At 32.6% G+C, this 21,677-nt stretch overlaps 3 protein-coding genes across 3 annotated transcripts; 1 reads left to right on the forward strand and 2 right to left on the reverse strand.

Moving 5' to 3' along the window:
* Positions 1 to 4,721: 4,721 nt before the first annotated feature.
* LOC123685302 lies at positions 4,722 to 5,660 on the reverse strand. Its single transcript, XM_045624959.1, has one exon. The coding sequence runs from the start codon at positions 5,658 to 5,660 to the stop codon at positions 4,722 to 4,724; it is 939 nt and encodes a 312-aa protein (XP_045480915.1).
* Positions 5,661 to 6,762: 1,102 nt separating this feature from the next.
* LOC123684958 (UPF0587 protein CG4646) lies at positions 6,763 to 7,853 on the forward strand. The gene is made up of 2 exons (XM_045624489.1): positions 6,763 to 7,205; positions 7,272 to 7,853. Exons 1-2 carry the CDS (start codon positions 6,956 to 6,958, stop codon positions 7,505 to 7,507), a joined length of 486 nt encoding a protein of 161 aa, XP_045480445.1. The 5' UTR covers positions 6,763 to 6,955; the 3' UTR covers positions 7,508 to 7,853.
* A 310-nt stretch (positions 7,854 to 8,163) lies between these two features.
* On the reverse strand, positions 8,164 to 21,652 carry LOC123684957 (NEDD4 family-interacting protein 1). The gene is made up of 5 exons (XM_045624488.1): positions 21,425 to 21,652; positions 21,132 to 21,374; positions 10,911 to 11,028; positions 10,673 to 10,858; positions 8,164 to 10,621 (listed from the first exon to the last, which is right to left on the reverse strand). The coding sequence occupies exons 1-5, from the start codon at positions 21,467 to 21,469 to the stop codon at positions 10,518 to 10,520; spliced, it is 696 nt and encodes a 231-aa protein (XP_045480444.1). The 5' UTR covers positions 21,470 to 21,652; the 3' UTR covers positions 8,164 to 10,517.
* Positions 21,653 to 21,677: the final 25 nt, after the last annotated feature.

The following is a 21,677-nucleotide window of genomic DNA, read 5'->3' on the forward strand; positions in this document are numbered from 1 at the left end:
CTGTATTTACTACAAAATTTCAGGCTGTTCAAAGATTTTTGTATTGATCTATGTTGATGATCTATTAATTGCCGGATCAGATGAAAAAGAGGTTGATGATCTAAAAGTTACTTTGAATCAACACTTTAAAATGAAAGACTTAGGAGGTATCAGTTATTTTTTGGGTATGCACATCACACAAAATGTATTGAAAAATGAAATCATAATCAACCAAACTTTATATCTAAAGAAAATGTTGAAAATTTTTAAAATGGAAAACTGTAAACCTTGTAATACCCCTATGGAACCAAATTTTAGACATGATGATCTTAAACGCAAAAATTCTGAAAGTATAGAAATTGAAGAAAGATGTAGAGCAGCAATAGGTTCTATAATGTATGCCATGTTATGCTCTCGCCCAGATCTATGTATAAGCATAAGTATCCTAAGTAGATATCAATCAACTGCAAGTTCACAACTTTGGCAATCGATTAAACGAGTTTTAAGATATGTTCAAAAAACACAAAATTTAAGTTTAGTTTTTAGAAAAACTGATTTTCAGAATGAAATTGAAGGATATGCTGATGCAGATTGGGCTGGGGATAGAACAGACAGGAAATCTACGTCTGGTTATGTATTTAAAGTTTTTGGGTGCACAGTCAGTTGGTGCTCTAGAAAACAATCATCCGTAGCTCTGTCTTCAACAGAAGCGGAATATATAGCTTTAAGCTTAGCCATAAGTGAAGCTTGTTGGCTTAAGAGTTTAATTAGTGATTTAAAAATTTGTGATAGTTTAAATGTCATGATTTATGAAGATAATCAATCGGCTATCAAAGTGTGTAGGAACCCAGAGTTCCACAAGAGACTCAAACATATTGATATTCGTTATCATTTCATTCGAGACAAAATAAATGATAAAACAGTTTCACTAAAGTATATTCCAACCAAACTGCAACTCGCAGATTTGTTCACGAAACCGCTGTCTCTAAGTTCATTCAATAATTTTACAATCAACTGCAATGTATTTTAAGAAATTTTTTTTGGGTAACTTACCATTGAGGGGGAGTGTTGTTATTATGTTTAGGGAACAATGGCAAGTTAATTTATCCTAGTGGTAACACTGATCATATTCTATGATTGTATCAATGACATGTATTGCGCAGCCGCATATAGTCTTGTCTTGTCTATGAGTAGTACGTCATAAGTAGAAAAAAAAAAAAAACTTGGAAGCCGTTGTTCTCCTGTTCTGTTTAAGAATAAAACTTATATTATAAAAGTGTTAAAACAGTTATTCGATCCACTAAACCCACGTTTAAAAACAAAAACAAAATTGAAACTTTATCAAGAACTCCTATATTTCTACTTCTGAGTCTGACCTAACTGGTATTTCTTAGAGTAAAACAATTTCTTCTTTCAAATACTTGAAGTTCCTTGAACTAAATCATCTACGGAATTTTCCCTTTTTATTCAACTCAACCATAAAAAAAAATAGAACTCTAATCTTCAAAAAAATTGCTTTGCTCTAATTCCGGTTTCGCGACCGACGTACTATTCCCGTTACTATTGACTTCCCTGAGTCCCCGATCGATACTGCCTAATTTTTCTAATCCATTTTCCCAATTGATCTCTTACAGAGGGGCTTAGTTGAGGGAATTAAAAGCAATTTCATGTTATTTACCAAATATTTTTCCAAAGAATTATTCCGTTCAAATATATTAGATCATCATAACTGCGTATTGAACCTTGAAAGACAAATCTAAAAACCGTGTTGGCCACTCAATTTATGTGGCATTAATGATCAATATACTTGAGATACAGAACAAAGAAAGTGCTGAAGGATCTAATTATGAATTATCGACAATTCGAACCTCTCACACTGCGTAGAATTTGGTTCGATTAAATTTGGAAGGTTTTACCAATTTCCCATTTGTTACACTTGGCACCCGGTTTTGAAGAAAGATTGTTGAGTTGCTTTCTAATTATATAAAATAAATACTTGGAAGGTGACTTTTTGTGACGATTTTTTATTGACAACTTCGTTCTAACTTAATCTTGTGTCATAATGACAATAACACACTACAAAAAATATAACATGTAAAGCATGAAACAATGAAGTACAGCATGTCCCAACACTCTCCGGCCCCAAGCTTATTCCACACCCAACCTTGCTGGAGCCTTCAAGATTCGACCAAACCTTGATCTTTCGACTGGGTTTTCATTCTTCTCTTCTTTTTTCTTATTCTTTTGTCTCTTTTCTGCAGTGATAACTTCTTCACTGTTTGATTCTGATGCTGTTCCTAATTCTAATGGATAGATCTTTTGGAATGGCCTAATTATTATTCCGTTCTTCGTTTTTACTTTTGTGACCCGGCTAACTCCATATTTTCCATCATAAATTTCTAATATTCTTCCCATTGGCCAAAGTACCCGTTTCAGATTATCTGCTCCAACCAAAACTACATCACCAACTTTAATCTGCTCCGTCTTCTTCCTGATGTGACCTTTATTAACTAACTCTGCAAGATACTCATTTTTAAATCTTTCCCGTAATGAATTTCGAACATTTTGCAAATGTGTAAAACAACCTTTTAAAAATGTCGCGTCTACCTCGTCTAAATCCGCAACTTCACCCAAAAAATTTGTACCTAACGACTGTGAGTGTATAGGCCTTAAAAACCTTGCAGGACTAAGAACCTCCCACTCATCGGGGCTGGAAACATAGGTGAGTGGTCGTTCGTTAATTACTGCTTCTACATCGCAAAGCACAGTGTATAAATCAAAATAAATTTAACGATGCTTTTCCCAACGATCGACGCAATAATTCTTTTACAACCCTTACTAATCTTTCCCACCATCCGCCCCACCACGAAGCCGAAGGTGGATTGAATATCCATTTAATTCTTTTTTGTCCCGAAAAATTTTCAATTTCCTCCCAATTTAATTTTTTAAACAAATTATTACTTCCACGAAAGTTTGTCCCGTTGTCAGAATAAATGGTGTTTGGTCTACCTCGTCTACTGATGAAGCGTCTTAGCGAATATAAAAATGCTTCTGTTGAAAGCGATTAAACTAGTTGAAGATGAACTGCCCTGTAGACTGCGCACGTAAACAATACAATCCAAACTTTGCTACCATCTTTTAGTAGTAATGGTCCTGCTAAATCAACACCCACAACTTCAAAAACCCGCGTCGTTTATTCTGTTTGCTGGAAGAGGCGCAAAAGGAGTTTCAAGTGGTTTAGACGTATGTTTTTTACAATTTACACAGGCAAATATTATGGAATTTATCGTTTTACGGGCTTTTAGTAACCAGAACTTTTCTCGGATGACTCCTAATAAAATTTTTGGTCCTGCATGACAACTATTTTCGTGCTCTTCTATAAGTAGTTTCCTAACAATTCCGTTTTTTAAGCTGTAAACACAGTTGTCAACATAAAACGCATTTAAAAGTTGACCTGCAGTTTCTTTAAATTTTTTCTCTTTTTTTAAGTGTAAATTTAGTGTAGCTGCCAAGAGAAATGGACTAGGCTTCAACCCGAAAACGACTCTACAATGTCTTAAAAATTTAATTCGTCGTTGTTCGTAATCTTTCCACCATATAAAGCGCAAATAGTCTCTATCTTCTTTTTTAATGCTAATTTGTAAAAATGCTTTGGCTATATCTGCTGTTACCCCTATTTTATGTAGCCTAAATTTTAAGATGAAAGGAATAACTAACTCAATCATTTTGGGACCCTTTTCTAGTAGATCATTAAGAGAATTACCGTTTCTATCCTTTTGTGATGCATCAAATACTGGCCTTATTTTTGTTGTGTAGCTTGCTTCCTTTATGACAGCATGATGCGCCAAATAGTGGTGTCCTTGTTCACATTCGTCTTGTTCCACTTCTTGGATAATTCCCATTTGCTCCCATTCATTGAAAACTTTATCGTAATCTTTAAATTTATTTATTGAAAGTAAACGCTTTGTGTTTGAAAATAATCGATTTTCCGCTAGTTTAAACTTTGACGTTATGTTAGGGGAAACCGTCCACCCATGGTAAAGACACCTCGTACCTGTTTTCTTCATTTATTCTGGTGCTTTCCATGAACTTTTCCAGTGTCTGTATATCTAACTCCTCTCTGCATTTTTTCTCTGCTGGTTCTTTTATGCCCAACACGTCTAAATTCCATAAATTTGCCAAAGAAGAATCAGAAAAATAAGTAGAAACAAACACATTATTTTTATTACAGCTTTGTTGACCCATTATGGTCCATCCAAAGTTCGTTCCTACAACTACTATAGACTCATTTAATCTGATTATATTTCCTGTAAGAATTTTTCCAAAAATATCTGCTCCCATTAATAAGTTTACTTCGAAATCGTTAGAAGCAACGTCATTTACAAGTATATTTTTTAATTTTAACTCTTCAATAATATGGATATCATTTAGCTTTGGTATATAATTACATATTTTATCCTGTTCAAGCAAAGATATACCAACGCTAAAAGTTTGCTCTAAATTTTGAATATTTGCTTTGAATACGCGATGAATTCTTGGTTCGCTTTGTAATCCGCCAAACATGCCCTGAACAATATTTTCCTCTCCGATTTTAAAAAGTCCTAACTCTTCAGCGCATTTTGTTGTTATATATGAACGCTGTGAGCCAGAATCTAGCAGAGCCCTTACTGTTCTTGATCTATTATTATCAGAAATAATTTTTACAATTATTGTTTGCAGCAAAGTTTCTGAATTGACAGTTGTCATCGTTTGCTCAATTCTCTCCTGCCTATTGCGTCCTTCTTTTCTTTCTCTTTCTCATGCAGATCGGGACACATAAGAGCATGATGTTTTCGTGTACATTTTACACATTTGACTATAGATTTGCAAGTTCTAAAACTGTGATTGGGTTTCAGACATGAAAAACAACCTCTTTTCTTTGCTACAGTTGTCTTTTTTTGTTCCAACGTCATTTTTTGTGCTCTTATGCAATCCTGACTGTTATGAGAGTTTGAATCGCAAAATATGCAAGAAAAATTGAGCTTACCTTTAATCTCAGTATTTTTCACATGCAACACTTCTACAGAACACCTATCCTGACCCATTTTTACTCCTTTTTCCAAAGAAAAACTGGTTTGTGCAAGTTTTATTCGCTCGTCTGCTTCCACCTCGGCTTTTAGGAACTTCAGTAGACCCTGTAACTCGTTAACAAAATAATCATTAGTTAAACGGTCTCTTTCCCAAATTTTTAGCAATTCGTGTGGTATAGCTGACTCAACCAATGGTAAAAGCATCGTGGCGTATTTGTCGGTGGTCACACCCAATGTTTCCAGCGCCCTTAGCTGAGTCTCCAATTTATCGTACAAATTTGATAAAGCCATACCTGATTTTTCCGGTGAAATATGTTGACTTAAAACGAGGCTTAAAAGCTCTCTAACATAAACCTGAATTAAAACCTCGTCCCTTGCAAACCTAGTTTTGAGTTGGTCAACGGCAATTTTGTAATTGTTTGCTGAGGGTGGGAAACTTTCTACCAAATTACGGGCTGGCGAGTTTTCTTCGGTGGATTGGATAAGGTACTGGAATTTGTCTTCATCGGGCAAATCTGAATTTTCATCGTCCTGTCCTACCTTCTCAATCTCTTGGAAATGTTTTCTTGCTGCGTCCTTGACAATCTTTTTTTCCGTTTTCAAAGACTGCATGCTCTTCTCCAAAATTACAAGGGATGCCAATTATTTTGAGTTGCTTTCTAATTATATAAAATAAATACTTGGAAGGTGACTTTTTGTGACGATTTTTTATTGACAACTTCGTTCTAACTTAATCTTGTGTCATAATGACAATAACACACTACAAAAAATATAACATGTAAAGCATGAAACAATGAAGTACAGCATGTCCCAACAAAGATGATAGATAATAAAAGAAACTGGGCTCTGTAATTGAACTCTCTTAGATGCACCAATTATTATTTCTTGAAAATGTTATTGTTTTAAATATTGTTCATTATTTTTTGGGAATTTTTTTAACTATATATTCAAACCTAACTTTGTAAAGTTGATCAAAATGAATATTTTTCGGGAACAAAATATATTAATTAGGGTTAATATCAGTTTGAGGGATTTCAGATCTTCTGTATTTATTTGGTTGGAATAGATACAGGTAATGATCATTAGGTAGTTTTCGTTAAAATTAATAATTCAAGACCTCGTGAATTTAGTGTTCTGTACAAAGTACATTCGTGATTTACTTCTACTTCTTCATTAGTCATTTAAATATTCCAAAATCATCAATTTGAACGAGGAATATATATCAGATTTTGAAATTTTTTCGAAAAGTCCATAATCATCTCATGAACCAGATATCAATTTAATATATTCTGCCATCTCAGTTACTTATAACTTTATGATAATAGATAATCTCCTTCATGTTTATGATTATGTCTCAAAAAAATCATTATCACAAATTCACGATCCGATTAAAAACATACCGACTAACAAATACAAAGCTGATATTAACTTAACATTCTTTACCAAGAAAAAAAACAAAGAACGAAAGAACCAGATCTACGGATTTTTGAATCATGCGCAAATCGTACATGATTCGATCTGAGCTAATGAGCTGAAAAGAACCATTGGGTCAATTGAACGGGTCTTTTGAACCGGGTCGTCTAGTCATAGATCTGGTTCGACCCGGTTCGTCGAAATTGAACGAACCACACATCCCTACTCTCTAGACTCCTTCCATGGTCCTATTAATTCTATGGTTCTGGGGTAGACACTAGACATAGAGTAATGAACTTCTTCCTTTATCTATGCAAGTAGGCAATGTAGGCATAATTCTGAATAGTATCATAGATAAGAAGATGAATAGTATTTTGTTTTGTCTGAAAGTTTCATCAGGTTTCATAGGATAAATAATTAATAAGTAAACAGACACACACACACACACACACCAGGGTTTCTATGCATCTTTATTCCGCCGAAGTCTAGTTAAAATGGTGATAATTACTTTACAAATTAGTGCCAACTTGGAACAAATTGAAGAATTGTATACAAATCATCCTGATTATGTATTTTTATTGAAACTTAAATGTCTGAACTGTGGAGAATGCTCTGATAGATGGCATGATGTAATTGAATCGAAAACATTTCCATCTAAAACTGGTAAATCAGATTCGCATTATTTGGAAAAATGTAAACTTTGCGGCAGGGAAAATAGGCTTTCAATTATAGAAGGAACAAATGGTTAGTAGTTTTCTAAAAGGAAACTTGACTTTTATGAAGTCCATGTAGAAAGAGATTATTTTTCAGAGAAATATACCAATGAAGATCAAGGAAACTTCAAATCTATAATAAATTTTGATTGCCGTGGAATTGAACCTATAGAATTCAGTCCCACAGATGGATGGATTGCAAAAATAGAAGATAGTGGTAACATTTTTGAAGGCATAGATTTGACTGAAAAAGAATGGGTTGAATATGATGAAAAAATAAACCAGTCTGTTGGCATTTATGATTTTCAATATAAATTCATTAAAATCAAATGAGCTTCGAAGAATATCATTTTAAATTTTTTTGCCCACTTATTTAAGGATTTATATTGTTTTTCATATCACATATAGGTAATAATGTTTTATACCTCAGTGATCTAATAAATTTATTTACTGAAATAAACTCCATTGTTATTTATTGATTGATAATATTAAATTATTTATAAGATCTTCAGAAGAAATATTCTTAGGAAAAAAATTCATAGTTGTTTAGATGTGAATATATATTCTCAATGTACTATACACCATTCTTTTTGAATTTATTATTTGTCAGTATATAATGAGCCATTAAGAAATGAAATATTTCTATTATTAGTATTATTAATAAATCATATCAAATTGACTCTGGGAATATTTATCTACCTTTAGGCCCGGTGCACACATCCGACTTTTGCAGTGTCGTACTTGCGGCCTGTTGTACAAAGAATCAAATGGGAGCATGCACACTACCCGCCGTGCAGTTGCGACGTCGTAACAGCCATCATGCGGGCTGTGGTACAAAGAATCAAATGGGAGCATGCACACTAGCGTACGACACCGCAACGGTGTCGCAACTGTAAATGTCGGATGTGTGCACCGGGGCTTCAAGTTCAAGAATAAAATCAATTTGAAGAAAACTGGAGGTTATTTTGTAGAATGAAATAATCAGAGAATTGAATATATTTTTCTTTAATGTATGTTGATAACACACCTTATGTAATTTGTACATGGCAATCCTTCATTAGAATACATTTTTTTTGTAACAAAGAAAAGACATTACCACATCTTCAAAATATTTCTGAAATAATATTCAAATTTTGCATAAGACTTATTAGATATTAAATGTAATCATTCACAATCACCCATTATTCAATAGAATACTTTGAAGGGATTTGTATAAGTAAAATAACAAAAAAAAAACACTAATGGTAAATAATCCTCTTGACTATACCTAATGATCTTTCTAAGGTCATTTTTGTTTTTTGTTGAATAAAAAAAACACCTGAAATCAACAGATCATCATTTCTGTTGGTTTTATGAAATTTTTATATCAAACATACAAATCTGCAACGAATTGGACTTTTTCAAACAGATGAGAAAATTTACCATGTAGTTATGATACATATGATCACTTAGAGTGGTGAGATAACTTTTCACAATGTAATAAGTAGAGCCAGTAGTGATCAACTGACACATATTGACACTGTAGTCAAAGTCCAAAATAACAATTTTACATTAAATATTTGCTTGTATATATACAGGGTGGGTTTTGTAGTTGTATATTAAATTTAATCTGATCTTCTAATAAAATATTTTTCCAGGTTTGGGTCAGGTAAAAAGTTTAAGCATTTAATAGGCTAATCCACTTTGTCCTGAGATACCTCAAAACTCAATGTGAACATAAAAGTTCTAAGAATTATATTATTTATAAAATGTTACCAGATCTACACATATTGAGTTTGTAATAGAACATTTCTTGCATTTCATAAACTTAGAGGAGGTGCACTTGCTTGAAAAGCTATAATTATGTTGTATATAATCCAGTAAGCCAGTCCCATTTTCATCGTTGGTGTCAAAGTAAAATAATGATGAACACATAAATCATTAGGAGAAATTGAAAATGACATTTCTAATTAACGCATACAATTATAAAACAGAGTAATAAAAATAGATTATTACTCTAAGAATTATAACAATCGATTTGGATCACAGATACTCTTTTATTCTATGATGAGAGTATTTCAAAAAAAAAAAATAATGTTATATTAATAATTGATGAAATAAAATATACTCAAAATGAAGCGCGGAACTTGATCTTAGTTGTGTTCAAGGTATTTCCTTGCTCATGGGGTGTGGATCTAATTTTTCACTGATTTCATATCATCTAATCTTGAATATCTTAAAAATGGTGCATTATCTTTACTTGTTTTAGCTAAATTCGTACAGTTTTATTATTATTATGTATATGGAAAAATGGAATTATTATTATTTATATGTGTCTTAGTTATAGAAAACTTCACACTAAAAAAATTCATTCCCTTTTGAAAAATCAAGTGAAAGCACAAAAAAATATTTTTTAGAAGTTCAACAATCTGTATCTTTTTACCTGAGCCGAATCAGGAAAAATAGTATAAAAAAAGTTTTACTTGACGAGAGGATAGAGCTGAGGTTCAAAGAGAAAACAACAAAGCCTTAGTTTCCCAAGCTAGTTGAATATATTCAACAAAATGATGGTTCTTTGAGAAAATATTTTGGAAATCATACTTATTCCTTATGAGAGATTCTAAAAGTGCACGTCTCATCTTGAGCAACCTTATTTTTCTTTTTCGAAACTGAGAAATATTTTCTCATGTACTGTTGACACAAGTTAATTAAAATGATTAATTGTATGATATCTTTCAGAAACATAAATAATATAATGAACATGAAAGACTGACACTATTAGAATATGTATAATTCAAGAAATATCATTTTAAATGAACAAACATCCTCCCTTGTTGAATATCTTCAAATAGCTTTAATTTCTTGTTACACCTATTCACAAGAAATATTCTTTATATCAATATTTTTGACATAGTTAAAAAGCTTCCTTTCCATCAATTGTTGATTTATATCAAGACTGACTGAATACAAATGAAAACTATCTTGACTATACACTTTCTTTTTATCCAATAATAGCATTTAAATTCACATGTTAATAATAGTTATTAGCTAGAGACACAAATTTAGAATTTATGACACAAGGAATGACTTAGAAGTTATCAGATAATTCCTTATCAGCTACTTTGGTATGCAGCGATTTTGAAATAAAAATATTCAATTCATGTATCCTTGAAATTTTTGTGACTCTTAACGTTTAGCGGTGCAAACACACAACTTCTAAGGAGAGCATTAAACTCTGTTGAATTTCTTCAAAATTTGAAAGAGTAAAAGTTATTTATGCTCCATGAATTGGAATCAGCTATTATAATGAAATAAACTATTCAATAAATGAAAAATTTACCAATATACGAGTTGAGATTCCAGTTCAATAAAAAAATAAAAGCCGCTCTTGATGGCTAGCAGACAACATATGCCACCCTCTCTTTATGCTCAAATATTGCAAAATGGCCCTTATGCAAATTATCAACCCTGTAAAATTTTTAGAGTAGATTAAATCAATATAAGTTATTAAAAACTCACCAAAAGTCATTATTAACCACCACAACCAGCTATTATCTTTAGAAGCCAGATCTGTGGAATGCTGAACTATAAAAGTCCACTTTGCCAGAGACAATCCAAATCCAGAAAGAGCACCATATCTTGAAGCAATTGTGTGGCAAAAACACATGAGAAGCAAGAATCCTATCCAATTAAATACAAAAGCCACTGCAAAAATGATGAGAATTTAAACTGGAACTTGAGAAATAATTTTTCTTACCAAAGAATGCTACATAGAACATGAAATCTGTGCCGAGTAGACTTGTGTCTGTTTCATCTGTTACTTCATTACTGATTGTAATGACTCTCTGATTATGAGGTCTGGTGAATACAGGGGGCTAAAAAAAAAATTATCATAAAAATTTCAACAAATAACAAATAGGACAATAACCAAAATGCAGTTCCTGTAAATGATCTGTAGCACAAGCACAGACTGAGAAAATTGAATTTTTCTTTACATCTAGTGAAACACTTTTGTACATAAATTTTTTCTGAAACAAATTTAAGCTTGTGAATTATATTGAATACTCTATCAAATTGGCAATTTTACCACAGCATTTCAATGTATTTAACCTAAAATTCACTTTGCAATCAAACAAATAGTAAATATATGGCTGGTTTATGCACCATTCCTAAGGACTAAGACTAAACCTAAGAATTAAGAATTGAACGCTAACAAATCAATGAGGGCGTTTATGCATTAAAGGACTAAGAACTAACACTCGAAAGTTGACCAACTTTTAACTAAGAACTAAGCTCTCAGTTAAAATAATGAAGTTCACATTTCAATATTAACGAGTACCAGTTTCTATAATTTTATGTTCCGTTATTCGTGTTTATCGATGAAAAGTATTTGGTGTATCTGAAAAAACTAAATTTAATTTTTTCACAATCAATATTAATGTCAAACATCAAAGTATAGAACAAATAGATAGTAGTTCGAGCATGTGCGCTTTCCTTCACTAAGATCTAACAAGAGAGTGCATAATCACCACGGAATTCTTAGTTTAGTTCTTGGTCCTTAGTTCGTAGGAATGGTGCATAAACCAGCCAATAGTTTCTTCAGAAAAAACATTAGTTGTCACATAAAATTACAAAAAACCAATACCTAAAAATACAAAAATAAACTTCTACAGACATTGGTCATGATAGCAAAAGGAATGCAGTGCTCAGAAATGAACCAATGAATTTCCTGTATATGTATATAGAACTTCCCAATATCCTAAATCTAAACAGAGATAACCTAAAAAGTCCTCAACCTATGATAAAGAAATTTTAGGTTACCTCTGTTATGGATATTATATTCTTTTCAATTTCCTACGCATAAATATAAGCGCCTCAGTAGTTTAAGAATACGGTCGTCTCTGAATGAATTTCAAAGGTCTCTGTCACTTTCGAGTTGTAGAGAACTTCTTTTGAAGCTGAAAGATCTCATTCACCTCTTGGTTTTGTATTTTAACAATGTAATTTTTTCCATTTCTAAATTGTTACTACAAAATCTATTACCTACACAAGTTTCCATATGTCTTGTTTTGTTACCCATTATTGCTTTCATAATGTACTATGTAAATGTATTTATTATACGTGAAGAGTTTAACGTCTGTGTGTTAATAAATGAAATTAATTTCTCGGCATTCAGACAATTTTTCAATTCTTCTTTTTCAAAAAAGTACCTCCTAGTTCGACGCTCAATCAACTAAGCCATCGAGGAAGCTGAAGATTCTCGGCAATGAGCAATCACCAATCCCAGAATCGAGTGTTAATAAGCCTTACGAACTATATATATATAATTCGCAAGGGTTGAAGAATGTTGAAATTGGAAAGAACATAATACCGTCAGTGATCATCGCGACTTTATTTCAACATTCCTCAACCCTTGCGAATTATATATATAGTTCGTAAGGCATATTAACACTCGATTCTGGGATTAGTGGTTCCTCATTGCGGAGAATCTTCAGCTTCCTCGATGGCTTAATGGATTGAGCGTCGAACTAGTTATTCAGAGTATCGTTTGAGGAGGTACTTTTTTTAGAATTGAAAAATTTTCTGAATGCCGTGAAATTAATTTCATGTGTTTATTATATTCTCTTTATCCTTAGACTCTGATAGAAAGTTAATATTGAATTCTCCTGTTAAAGCCTGAAAGAAGTCACCAACCCCAAGACCCCATTCAGATGCTCCAACAATTTTTTAAGTCTCCTATTGGTAGAGCAATAAATTGTGACAAGGATCAAATTATTGTTTGGAGAGTAGATTGTTGTTATTTCTATTTTTCAGTTAATACTTTAAAATTTTCCATCTTACTGAAGTGCAATTCTTTTTTTCACTAGAATCAATACTCCAACGGTCGCTCTACTCAATCTACTTAGCTTCGTGGAATCCATTTATCAATGCTTGGATGAGGAGATGCAAGTGGCAGGGATATTCATTGACCTCTCTTGTGCCTTCGACACTCTCAGCTTCAGTTTCATTCTTGAGAAGTGTGACAATATGGGTTTCAGAGGAATATTCTTGGACTGGTTGCACAGTTTTTTAAATTTAAACGATAGAACCATGTCAGTAAGATTGGAAGAATGCTTTTCGAAGGGAAGAAATATAGAGCTAGGTGTTCCTCAGGGTTCGGTATTGGGACCCTTACTATTTTTGTTGTTCATAAATGATTTGCCCTATCATCTGGCTTGTTTTTTGTTGATACTTTTTGCTGACGACACATCGGTGGTTGTTTCGGCGCGGAGTCGTGGGGAGCTACAGCAGGCTTGTGAAAGCTTGATAGCAGAGTTTTTCAGTTCGTGTTGTGTTAACAACTTGATGGTGAATATCGGAAAGACCATTTGTCTGCATTTCGGCCTGAATAGTCTTGCGTCTGATCCTCTAAGACTAAGTTTTTTAAATAATGTTATAATTTCAGATGATTGGAGAAAATTTTTTGGAATCCATATTGATAGGAATCTCAGTTAGTCAACCCATACTGACATTGTATGCAAAAAAGTTAACTGTTCATTCTTTGCAATTTGTAGGCTCAAAAACTCTCTGCCTCGTAGTTCTCTTCTTGACATTTATTATAGTCTTGTTTACAGCCACCTTATATATAACATCTTGCTCTGGGACAACAGCACTACTGTTTCAAGAGTGTACGTTGCACAAAAAAAAAATATAAGGTTGATTTTCAATTTGACACCACGTTCATCGTGCAAACCCATATTTGTATTAAATAAAATATTACCATTGCCATTTATTTACATTTTGAAATGTCTTGTTTATGCTAAAGAGAATGTATCAAAGTGGGAAACTGTCTCAAGTTATCATGAATATGAAACCAGAAATTCTCATATTATATTTGTGCCAAAACATAGAACACATAAATTTGAATGTTCTCCATTATATCAGAGTATAAAATTATATAATCATTTACCATCTTCTGTGAAATCTCTGAATATGAATCAATACAAAAAAGTAATCAAAAGTATGCTGGCGTCGAAATGTTTTTACTCGGTGGGAGAGTATTTTTCAGATTCCTTAGCATTAGATACTTAGCATTAACTGCAATTGTAATGTAATTTTTCTTTTCTTTGACCTATCCTATACTTTTGTAGTGTTTTACAGGGTCAATAAAGTATGTTATGCATCTATCTGCTTTCCTATCAGAATTTTCACATTCTTTGAGCACTATATTCTTGGAGTAATTATTTTGTTCCAGTGTTTTTGTACACAAATGAAGTCCTAGTTCATATCTCCTGCTGTCTGGCCAAGTTGATCAAGTTACATTGTTACTGCCTATATTGATAGTAGACTTTGTTTTTTTCTAATATTAACACCTCTCTGAATCAACATTCTCTCAAGTTTAATTAATCATCGACTATTATACCCTTTAGCCAAAAACTTGCATCCTTCATGAACTCTAAATTATCTCTTGGAACACCCAACTTGAAAGAAATATATATTTGTTCTCTTTTGGGTTTTAATTTTTCGCAAGCACAATTGTGTATTCCATTTTACTGCGTTTAACTTTCTGCCTCTTTGGCTGTGGCCTTCAGTACAATACTGAAATGGAAAGAAAAGATTGAACAAATATAATAATAATAATAAATATTTATTCCATAAATTATAAACAATATTACATAAACATATTACAAAATCATGTTCAATCATCGGAATAAACAAAATACCTACCACAGAAGCTCTAGTTAGACTATTACTTGTACGTGGCGTATGAATGCCTAATCACAAGTATGAAAACATATCAAATGCAAAATGCAAACGCAAAAAAAGAAATAGAAATCTTCTTCTAACTTTTTTTTTTTTTCTTCTTTTCAAATTTTCTAAAATATCCACATTTACATCTCTCCCCTCTCCAGATCTTTGATTTCCTTTTCTCCGAAATTTTATTCCCATCAAGCAACAGATTAACTTTCATACCCTCTATATTCCTAAATTCTCTTCACCCGCTTGAATCCTACCATTGACAACTCTGATTAATGAGGCCATGGAAGAGTTTTCTTTCTGAACTCAAAATCCAATGCTTTGTTTTCTTTTTGAACAGTCTTATACTATTTATCGCTCTGATCTCAAGGGGCAACAAACCATACAACCTCGGAGACAGATATTCACATTGACGTTGGCCTATGGTCTTCTCGCAGCGAGGAACACTTAAAAATGTTTCCTTATTTCGTGTGCTATAGCTATGCGAAATCGGCTCGGTGGTGATCTTTCTCTCTTTTATTCTCATTAGCATACACATGCAAAAAAGTTGTCTCAGATCAAAAAAACCAGATTCTGTATAAAGAATATCATTCGAGTATCTCAGAGGCTTCCTGAACATTATCCTCAAAATCCACCTATGGACAACATTCAGGTTTTCTAGGTGTTTATCACATACACCACCCCAGCCAACTATCCCATATGCCAATTGTGATTGAACAAGTGCATAATATAGTATTCTCAGATGTTTTTGGTCGATAAAGTCTCTGAGGCGTTTGAACCTAAACAGCATACTTCTCAGTTTTTTCACGATATTCCCAACTTGAAGATCCCATTTTAGATGTCGGTCAATAACAATGCCAAGGTACCTCACCGAGTCGGCTTCAGGAATATATGAATTCTCGCCCAAAATAAGCGATCCCATATCTGGTAATCCACTAGCATATGACGAGAATGGCAGGTATTTAGTTTTCCCCAAGTTGAGTGTGAGTTTATTGTGCCTGAGCCATTGTTCTATAGTTTTGAATTCGTTTTCTGCTTCACACTTCAGCGATTGCCACGTTTCCCCCTCGTAAAATATTGCAGTGTCGTCTGCAAAGCTAATAATTTTTCCCTTGGTTTTGAGAGCTAACAAACTATTAATATATAGAGTGAACAGAATGGGGCCCAACACTGTTCCCTGTGGTACTCCGTATGTGGCATACATCGGATCGCTCAATTCTCCATTAACACAAACTCTCTGTTCTCGTTCCGTCAGGTAACTCTCCAAAAGTTTATAAATACTTCCTCTCAACCCGTAATCATATAATTTTTCCATCAGTTTTTTATGGCATACCGTATCAAAAGCTTTCGAGAGATCAACAAATATACAAAGAGATGATTTACTTTTATCCAGCGATTCATAAATATATTTTGTCAACAGATGAATTGCATCATCTGTAGATCTTCCTTCTATAAATCCATACTGATGCTCTGATATTATGTTATATTTTCTGCAAAATCTCAGAATTCTTCGCTTAATGATCTTCTCAAAAACCTTGGAAACATTGGAGATCAGTGAAATCGGCCTATAACTTACCATCTCCAGCTTATCCCCCGATTTGAAGATCGGCCTGATGACTCCAATCCTCAGGCATCTGGGAAAATATCCCCTTTCAAAACACTGATTGACCAAATGAGTCAGAGGAGTTTTAATTTCATCAGAGATGCTTTTCAACGTTTCCGCTCTAATGTCATCACAGCCAGTGGACTTTCTCGATTTCAGTTCCCCGATCATCTGTTCTACCTCATCAATGCTAGTTGGGTAGAGGTACATCGACTTATCTATGGTCTGTTTTTCCTCTGAGTATTCGGTTTAAACTATTATATTTTTGATATCTTCAAAGAATCATCACCTATTTCTTTCCTTTTATGTGTGAAAGTCTAGAAATGTTTATATCTTGGACTTTATATAGTTTTTTAAATGTAACCGCATTATATTCATCATTCACACCATAATTTGTAATAGAATCATTCATATTAATTCTTAATTCATTGGTAATGCTAGAACTTTCTAGGTTCCCTGGCTGAAGTGTTTTTATTGTGTTGGTGTTATAGGTTGTGTTTCTATTTGGCTTTTTTTTCGTTTTTTTTCAGGACATTTTAGGTCTTCAACTCTAAGAATGTCTTTGTGAAGGCAGTGGCGAAGCTAGGAGGGAACCAGGAGGGCCCGCTCCCCTCTCCTAAAATTTGACATACTAAGGCTAAATTAATTACAAGAAAAAGCACCTACATCTTTGCTGCAGAAATTCACAACAAAAGTTTTGGATTGTTTCAGCAAACATATATGGAAAAGTTGTAATGATAAAGTCAAGTGTAATTTGAAAAAACAAGTGTTAAATGCATTCAAAATTTTCTGCCTGAATGGTTCGCAACGAATATCATCTGCTCAGAACATAGAAGATATATTTTAGATTTGATGTTAAGAACTGCAATATGTAAATATTGCAAAAATATTTCCAGCCTACTTAAATCTTGGCAATCATCGAAAAATGTTAAACTGTCAATTGTTCAACATAATTGAATAAACAAAGGCCAATTTTAGTCATTCAAAATAGTCTTATTATTGTACGAACAGAAATAAATTCCTAATAACCTGCAAAATATAAAGATAAAATAGAAAATTGTTCTAATGTCACTTCAGTTCGAGCTATTCGATTGTGGGACTACTATAGAAGCACAATAGGCTTTCATTGAGTTTCAACATATCATAAACGGAATTGTTGTCATACTACCAAAATATTTTCATTAACATATGGCTGACTACCTTGCAGGTAGACTCTGTTGCAGATGTAATTTGTAACAATGCTAATTTTGAATGCTTATTGTGAGATTTCCATTCTCTGTATTATATTGAGATTTTATTCTTGAGTCAATCTTGAATAAGCCTTTCTGTCAATGAATTTTTGAGCCCCCATTTTTTATCCATTCCAAGTTTCTACACGGTTTTTATATATAGTGACAAGGAAATCATCAAATCTATGGGTCTCGGTACCTAATTTGTTATTTTTGCCAACTTTAAAGAAATAATTGCCAGTTAATTCATAAAAATTATTGATGGTTGTAAGAACTTTCGCTTTGATATCACTCAGTATCTTCATGATTACAAGGTTTTATTGAATGAAACTGTGTGCTTTTCAAAACATCAAATTCATTATCATCAGGGCAGCACTGAGACTCAATAACCCTCATCAATATCGTATACTGTCTTATATCGGAAAAGCTTTATTCCCATATAAAATTATTATGTAAAGAATTGATGCGGGTTGAATTCAAATGATTGAGAGTATCGAAAAAATACATAATATTGTTTCCTTGCCCCATTGCATATTCCAACGTGGTTTATTTATAAATGTTTTAAAAAATCTGATCAATTAGTTCCGCCCAGATCAGAAACTTTTGATTTCTAATTCAGTAAAAATTGAGGAAATCTCTCTAAATTTTTATTGAATTAGAAATCAAAAGCTTCTGACCTGGTCGTAGCAAAATTCTTCAATGTATTTCTGACATCTAAATTCACCTTGATACTCACTTATTACCACGTCATTTTAAAGTTTTCTTTAGATCTCAAAATATCGAATATAGTGAATGTTCATTCTCTCTTATGACGAAGGAATCAAGAGAAAGAAGCAAGAATCATTTAAAGCAGTAATATTTTTTGAGGTAGAGGAACGATAAGAGCCTTAGGCGAGGAATCTATATAGGGGCGGTGGAAGAGATACTGGAACTTGTTTTGCATCGCAAGACATGATTATAAATAAACAAGAAAATTCCTTCTAACAAAATTCAGTGAGGAAATTAGTAGATGAAATTGCAAAAAAAGACTAAATATCCTTATTGTATAATTTCAAACTTGCAATTTTCTAATACAGCTTGATGAATCAACATAAGCTAAAAACGATGAACTTATTTACCATAAGTTCAATTTATAACGAAAATTTTCACAAATAATAACCTACTACCTATTTGCAACAAAATTGAAAAATATAAGAAAGAATGAATAAGAATATTCCTATTCGTAATATAAGATGCTATGATTGTTTTCCAACAATAACGCAAAGAATGTTGATCAAAAAAGTTTTGAGGCAATAGGTTCTTTTTCAAATACTTGATAAATAACAGATTTAGAAGAAGATCTCGTAGAACTGATGTTAACCAGAGAGCTAAGACTTTAAATTAAACACGGATAACAACGATTCTGATTTAAAAAATCATTTTCAGTTCTTTCTTCGTTAATGGTTGAGCTTGGATTTAATAAAGTAGCTTATTTACTTTATAAAAAAACTGCACAGCACTGAGAGTGGCTATTTGCTTATATGTATAGAAGAACTAAAATTCCATCTGTCTCTACCAACTCTTGAACTTTTCTTTATAAAATTTCTTTTATCTGATATTAAAACTGAATTTTTCAATTTTCAAGTTTTTTCCTTCATTTTTACCAAAAAAGATGTATTACTAGGAAACCTCTAATATTTCAAGCTCCTGAGCTATAAGAAAAATCAATTGATATGTTCAATCCACAAACTACAACCCGAAAATATTCATTTCAATTTTAAATATACGGTAAATATAAAAATAAAACATGATTTTATTTATTTTCAACATAATTGAGATATTTCAATATAATTTGGTTGTTCAAAAAAAATTATTACAGTCGAATAATAAAATACATATTAGCTAATATGGTTCGGCCATGTACAGAGGATGCCGGACAATAGAATTCCGAAGAAAATCTTTAAATGGACCCCACAAGGACGTAAAAGAAGAGGAAGACCTAAAAAAAGTTGGAGGGAAGGCTTTGACAAAGAGATGAGAGACACCGGCCTAGGCGAAGAACTATGGAGAGACTGGGCCGAATGGCGATTAGAAATCGGAAGACGTCGGAGAACGTTTTGACCCGATACTTATATATATAAAATAATTAAAAATAATAAAATACATAACTCGAAGAATCGTAAAAGGTTGGGAAAAAATGATCGAAACCAACTGTTAAATGCTAAATATAGCTTTTGAGAAAATTTCATTGGAACTTACGACATTAGGAAATTAATGTTGATAGAAACTTTACCTATTCTCACTCAATCTATAACAAAAAGATATCAATCGAATATTCCTCAAATACATTAAATTGCAATATCGATATTCCGGAAAATGGAGTTTATTCCATTCATAAATCCTGAAAAAACCTAGAGATATCATTTCATGACGACTGGACCTGATTTCATGATAACTTGTAGCATTGTACTTGTTTATCACAAATACACGCCTCTGGCGTAAATGCTTATTACAGAGCAGAAAAAATATCAAAATATAGAAATCTTCTGACCACTCTATTTCATATTTTTTATAATATTTTAGTTCTTCAAAATAACACCAATTTTTTTAGAGGCCTCCACTTTACGGACCAATTTTTGACAGTAAAATTCGAGTTAAACGTGAGTACAACTAGATGGCGCTCAACATCAACAAAATCGAAGAAAGCACTACACTGGCTTACTATCCTTTCCTTATACTATGCTAATAGTATGGTGAGATAGTGATCTCACCACACTATTCACTATGGGTTAAAACTTGTGAAGAGGGTGGTGTGGCTGACTTTGTAGTGACCAACTTCAATATGCCCACGCAATTTGGTCTTTTTCAGACTATTCAGTTTTTTAGAATTCCAAAGTTGACCCCCTCTCCCTCTTCTGAGTAGAAATGGAAAAGGTTTAGCATGAGTTTTCATTTTTCCATAAGATGTATCCCTTGAAAAATTACTTATACATAATTTAAAGAAACTCAAGTAAAGAGCTGTAAAACAAAAAAAAATGTGTTTGTATTATTCAATTGACATTGATATTGGAGAAAGTCAAGTTACAATCTAAGACCTAGAAACACCTTAAGATGCTAACTGCAATGGTAAGATAAATGTCAAATGAAGAACCAACTAGAATAGTTCGAAACTTTCCGAAGCTGTGAACAATCTGGCAATAGAGGCCTCTTAAGTGGTCGATTACTATTGTAATTAACCTACTCCTCAGAATTATTTTCAACTTAATTTGATTTTTACAAGTTTCAAAATGAATATAAATAAAATCAACATATTAATGAAAAAGAGAATCATACAGCTATTGCAAGTTTCTTCTCTTGAAACTAAATAAGAAATCTGCATTGGTAAAACAACCAATATCAATTAATTTAGAAAAATTTCAAACCAACTCACACTTATTATCGGAGAAGTAATATTTATGGGGAAATGCTGTCCTTCTAAATGCTTCTCTCTTTGAACTTCTTCATAAGTTGGTAACTTAGACGGGTTTGTTACAATTTCATATGGTGGAGGTGCATAAAAATCTGGTTTTGGGGGAGGTATATTATCTGTAGAACACCCCATCATGACACAAGTGATTTGAGGAATGGTTTCTGAATAATTCGCTTCAATCTGCTGGACTTCAGGCAAATATATCTACAAAATGTAGGTAATCTTCTGAAATATTTACAATCCGAAATAATTACCTGCTGGTCTTGATTATTGACTGGATTATTGTCCATTATAAACATTTGGAAAGCAAACTGATATTATTCCACAATCAGACACAATTTATTCTTATTCATCATTGCATGTTCAACATATTTAGAATAAGTATATATTTTTATCAATAATAATGATGATATTAATTAATAAGGAAATTATAAATTGACATTTTTCTTGTAATCTATATTTTTATGGAAATCAAATCCATAGATCTGATCATAGAGAAATGAATTT

The sequence above is a fragment of the Harmonia axyridis genome, chromosome 7 (assembly GCF_914767665.1).
Source record: "Harmonia axyridis chromosome 7, icHarAxyr1.1, whole genome shotgun sequence".
Lineage (NCBI taxonomy): Eukaryota > Metazoa > Arthropoda > Insecta > Coleoptera > Coccinellidae > Harmonia > Harmonia axyridis.

Coding starts and splice junctions, on each gene's coding strand:
- LOC123684957 (XM_045624488.1), bottom strand. CDS start 21,469: ATGTTTATAATGGACAATAATCCAGTCAATAATCAAGACCAGCAG. Junction 10,859..10,910: donor GTTCTATGTAGCATTCTTTG/GTAAGAAAAATT, acceptor TCATTTTTGCAG/TGGCTTTTGTATTTAATTGG. Junction 10,622..10,672: donor GTGGTTAATAATGACTTTTG/GTGAGTTTTTAA, acceptor AAAATTTTACAG/GGTTGATAATTTGCATAAGG.
- LOC123684958 (XM_045624489.1), top strand. CDS start 6,956: ATGGTGATAATTACTTTACAAATTAGTGCCAACTTGGAACAAATTGAA. Junction 7,206..7,271: donor AATTATAGAAGGAACAAATG/GTTAGTAGTTTT, acceptor ATTATTTTTCAG/AGAAATATACCAATGAAGAT.
- LOC123685302 (XM_045624959.1), bottom strand. CDS start 5,660: ATGCAGTCTTTGAAAACGGAAAAAAAGATTGTCAAGGACGCAGCAAGA.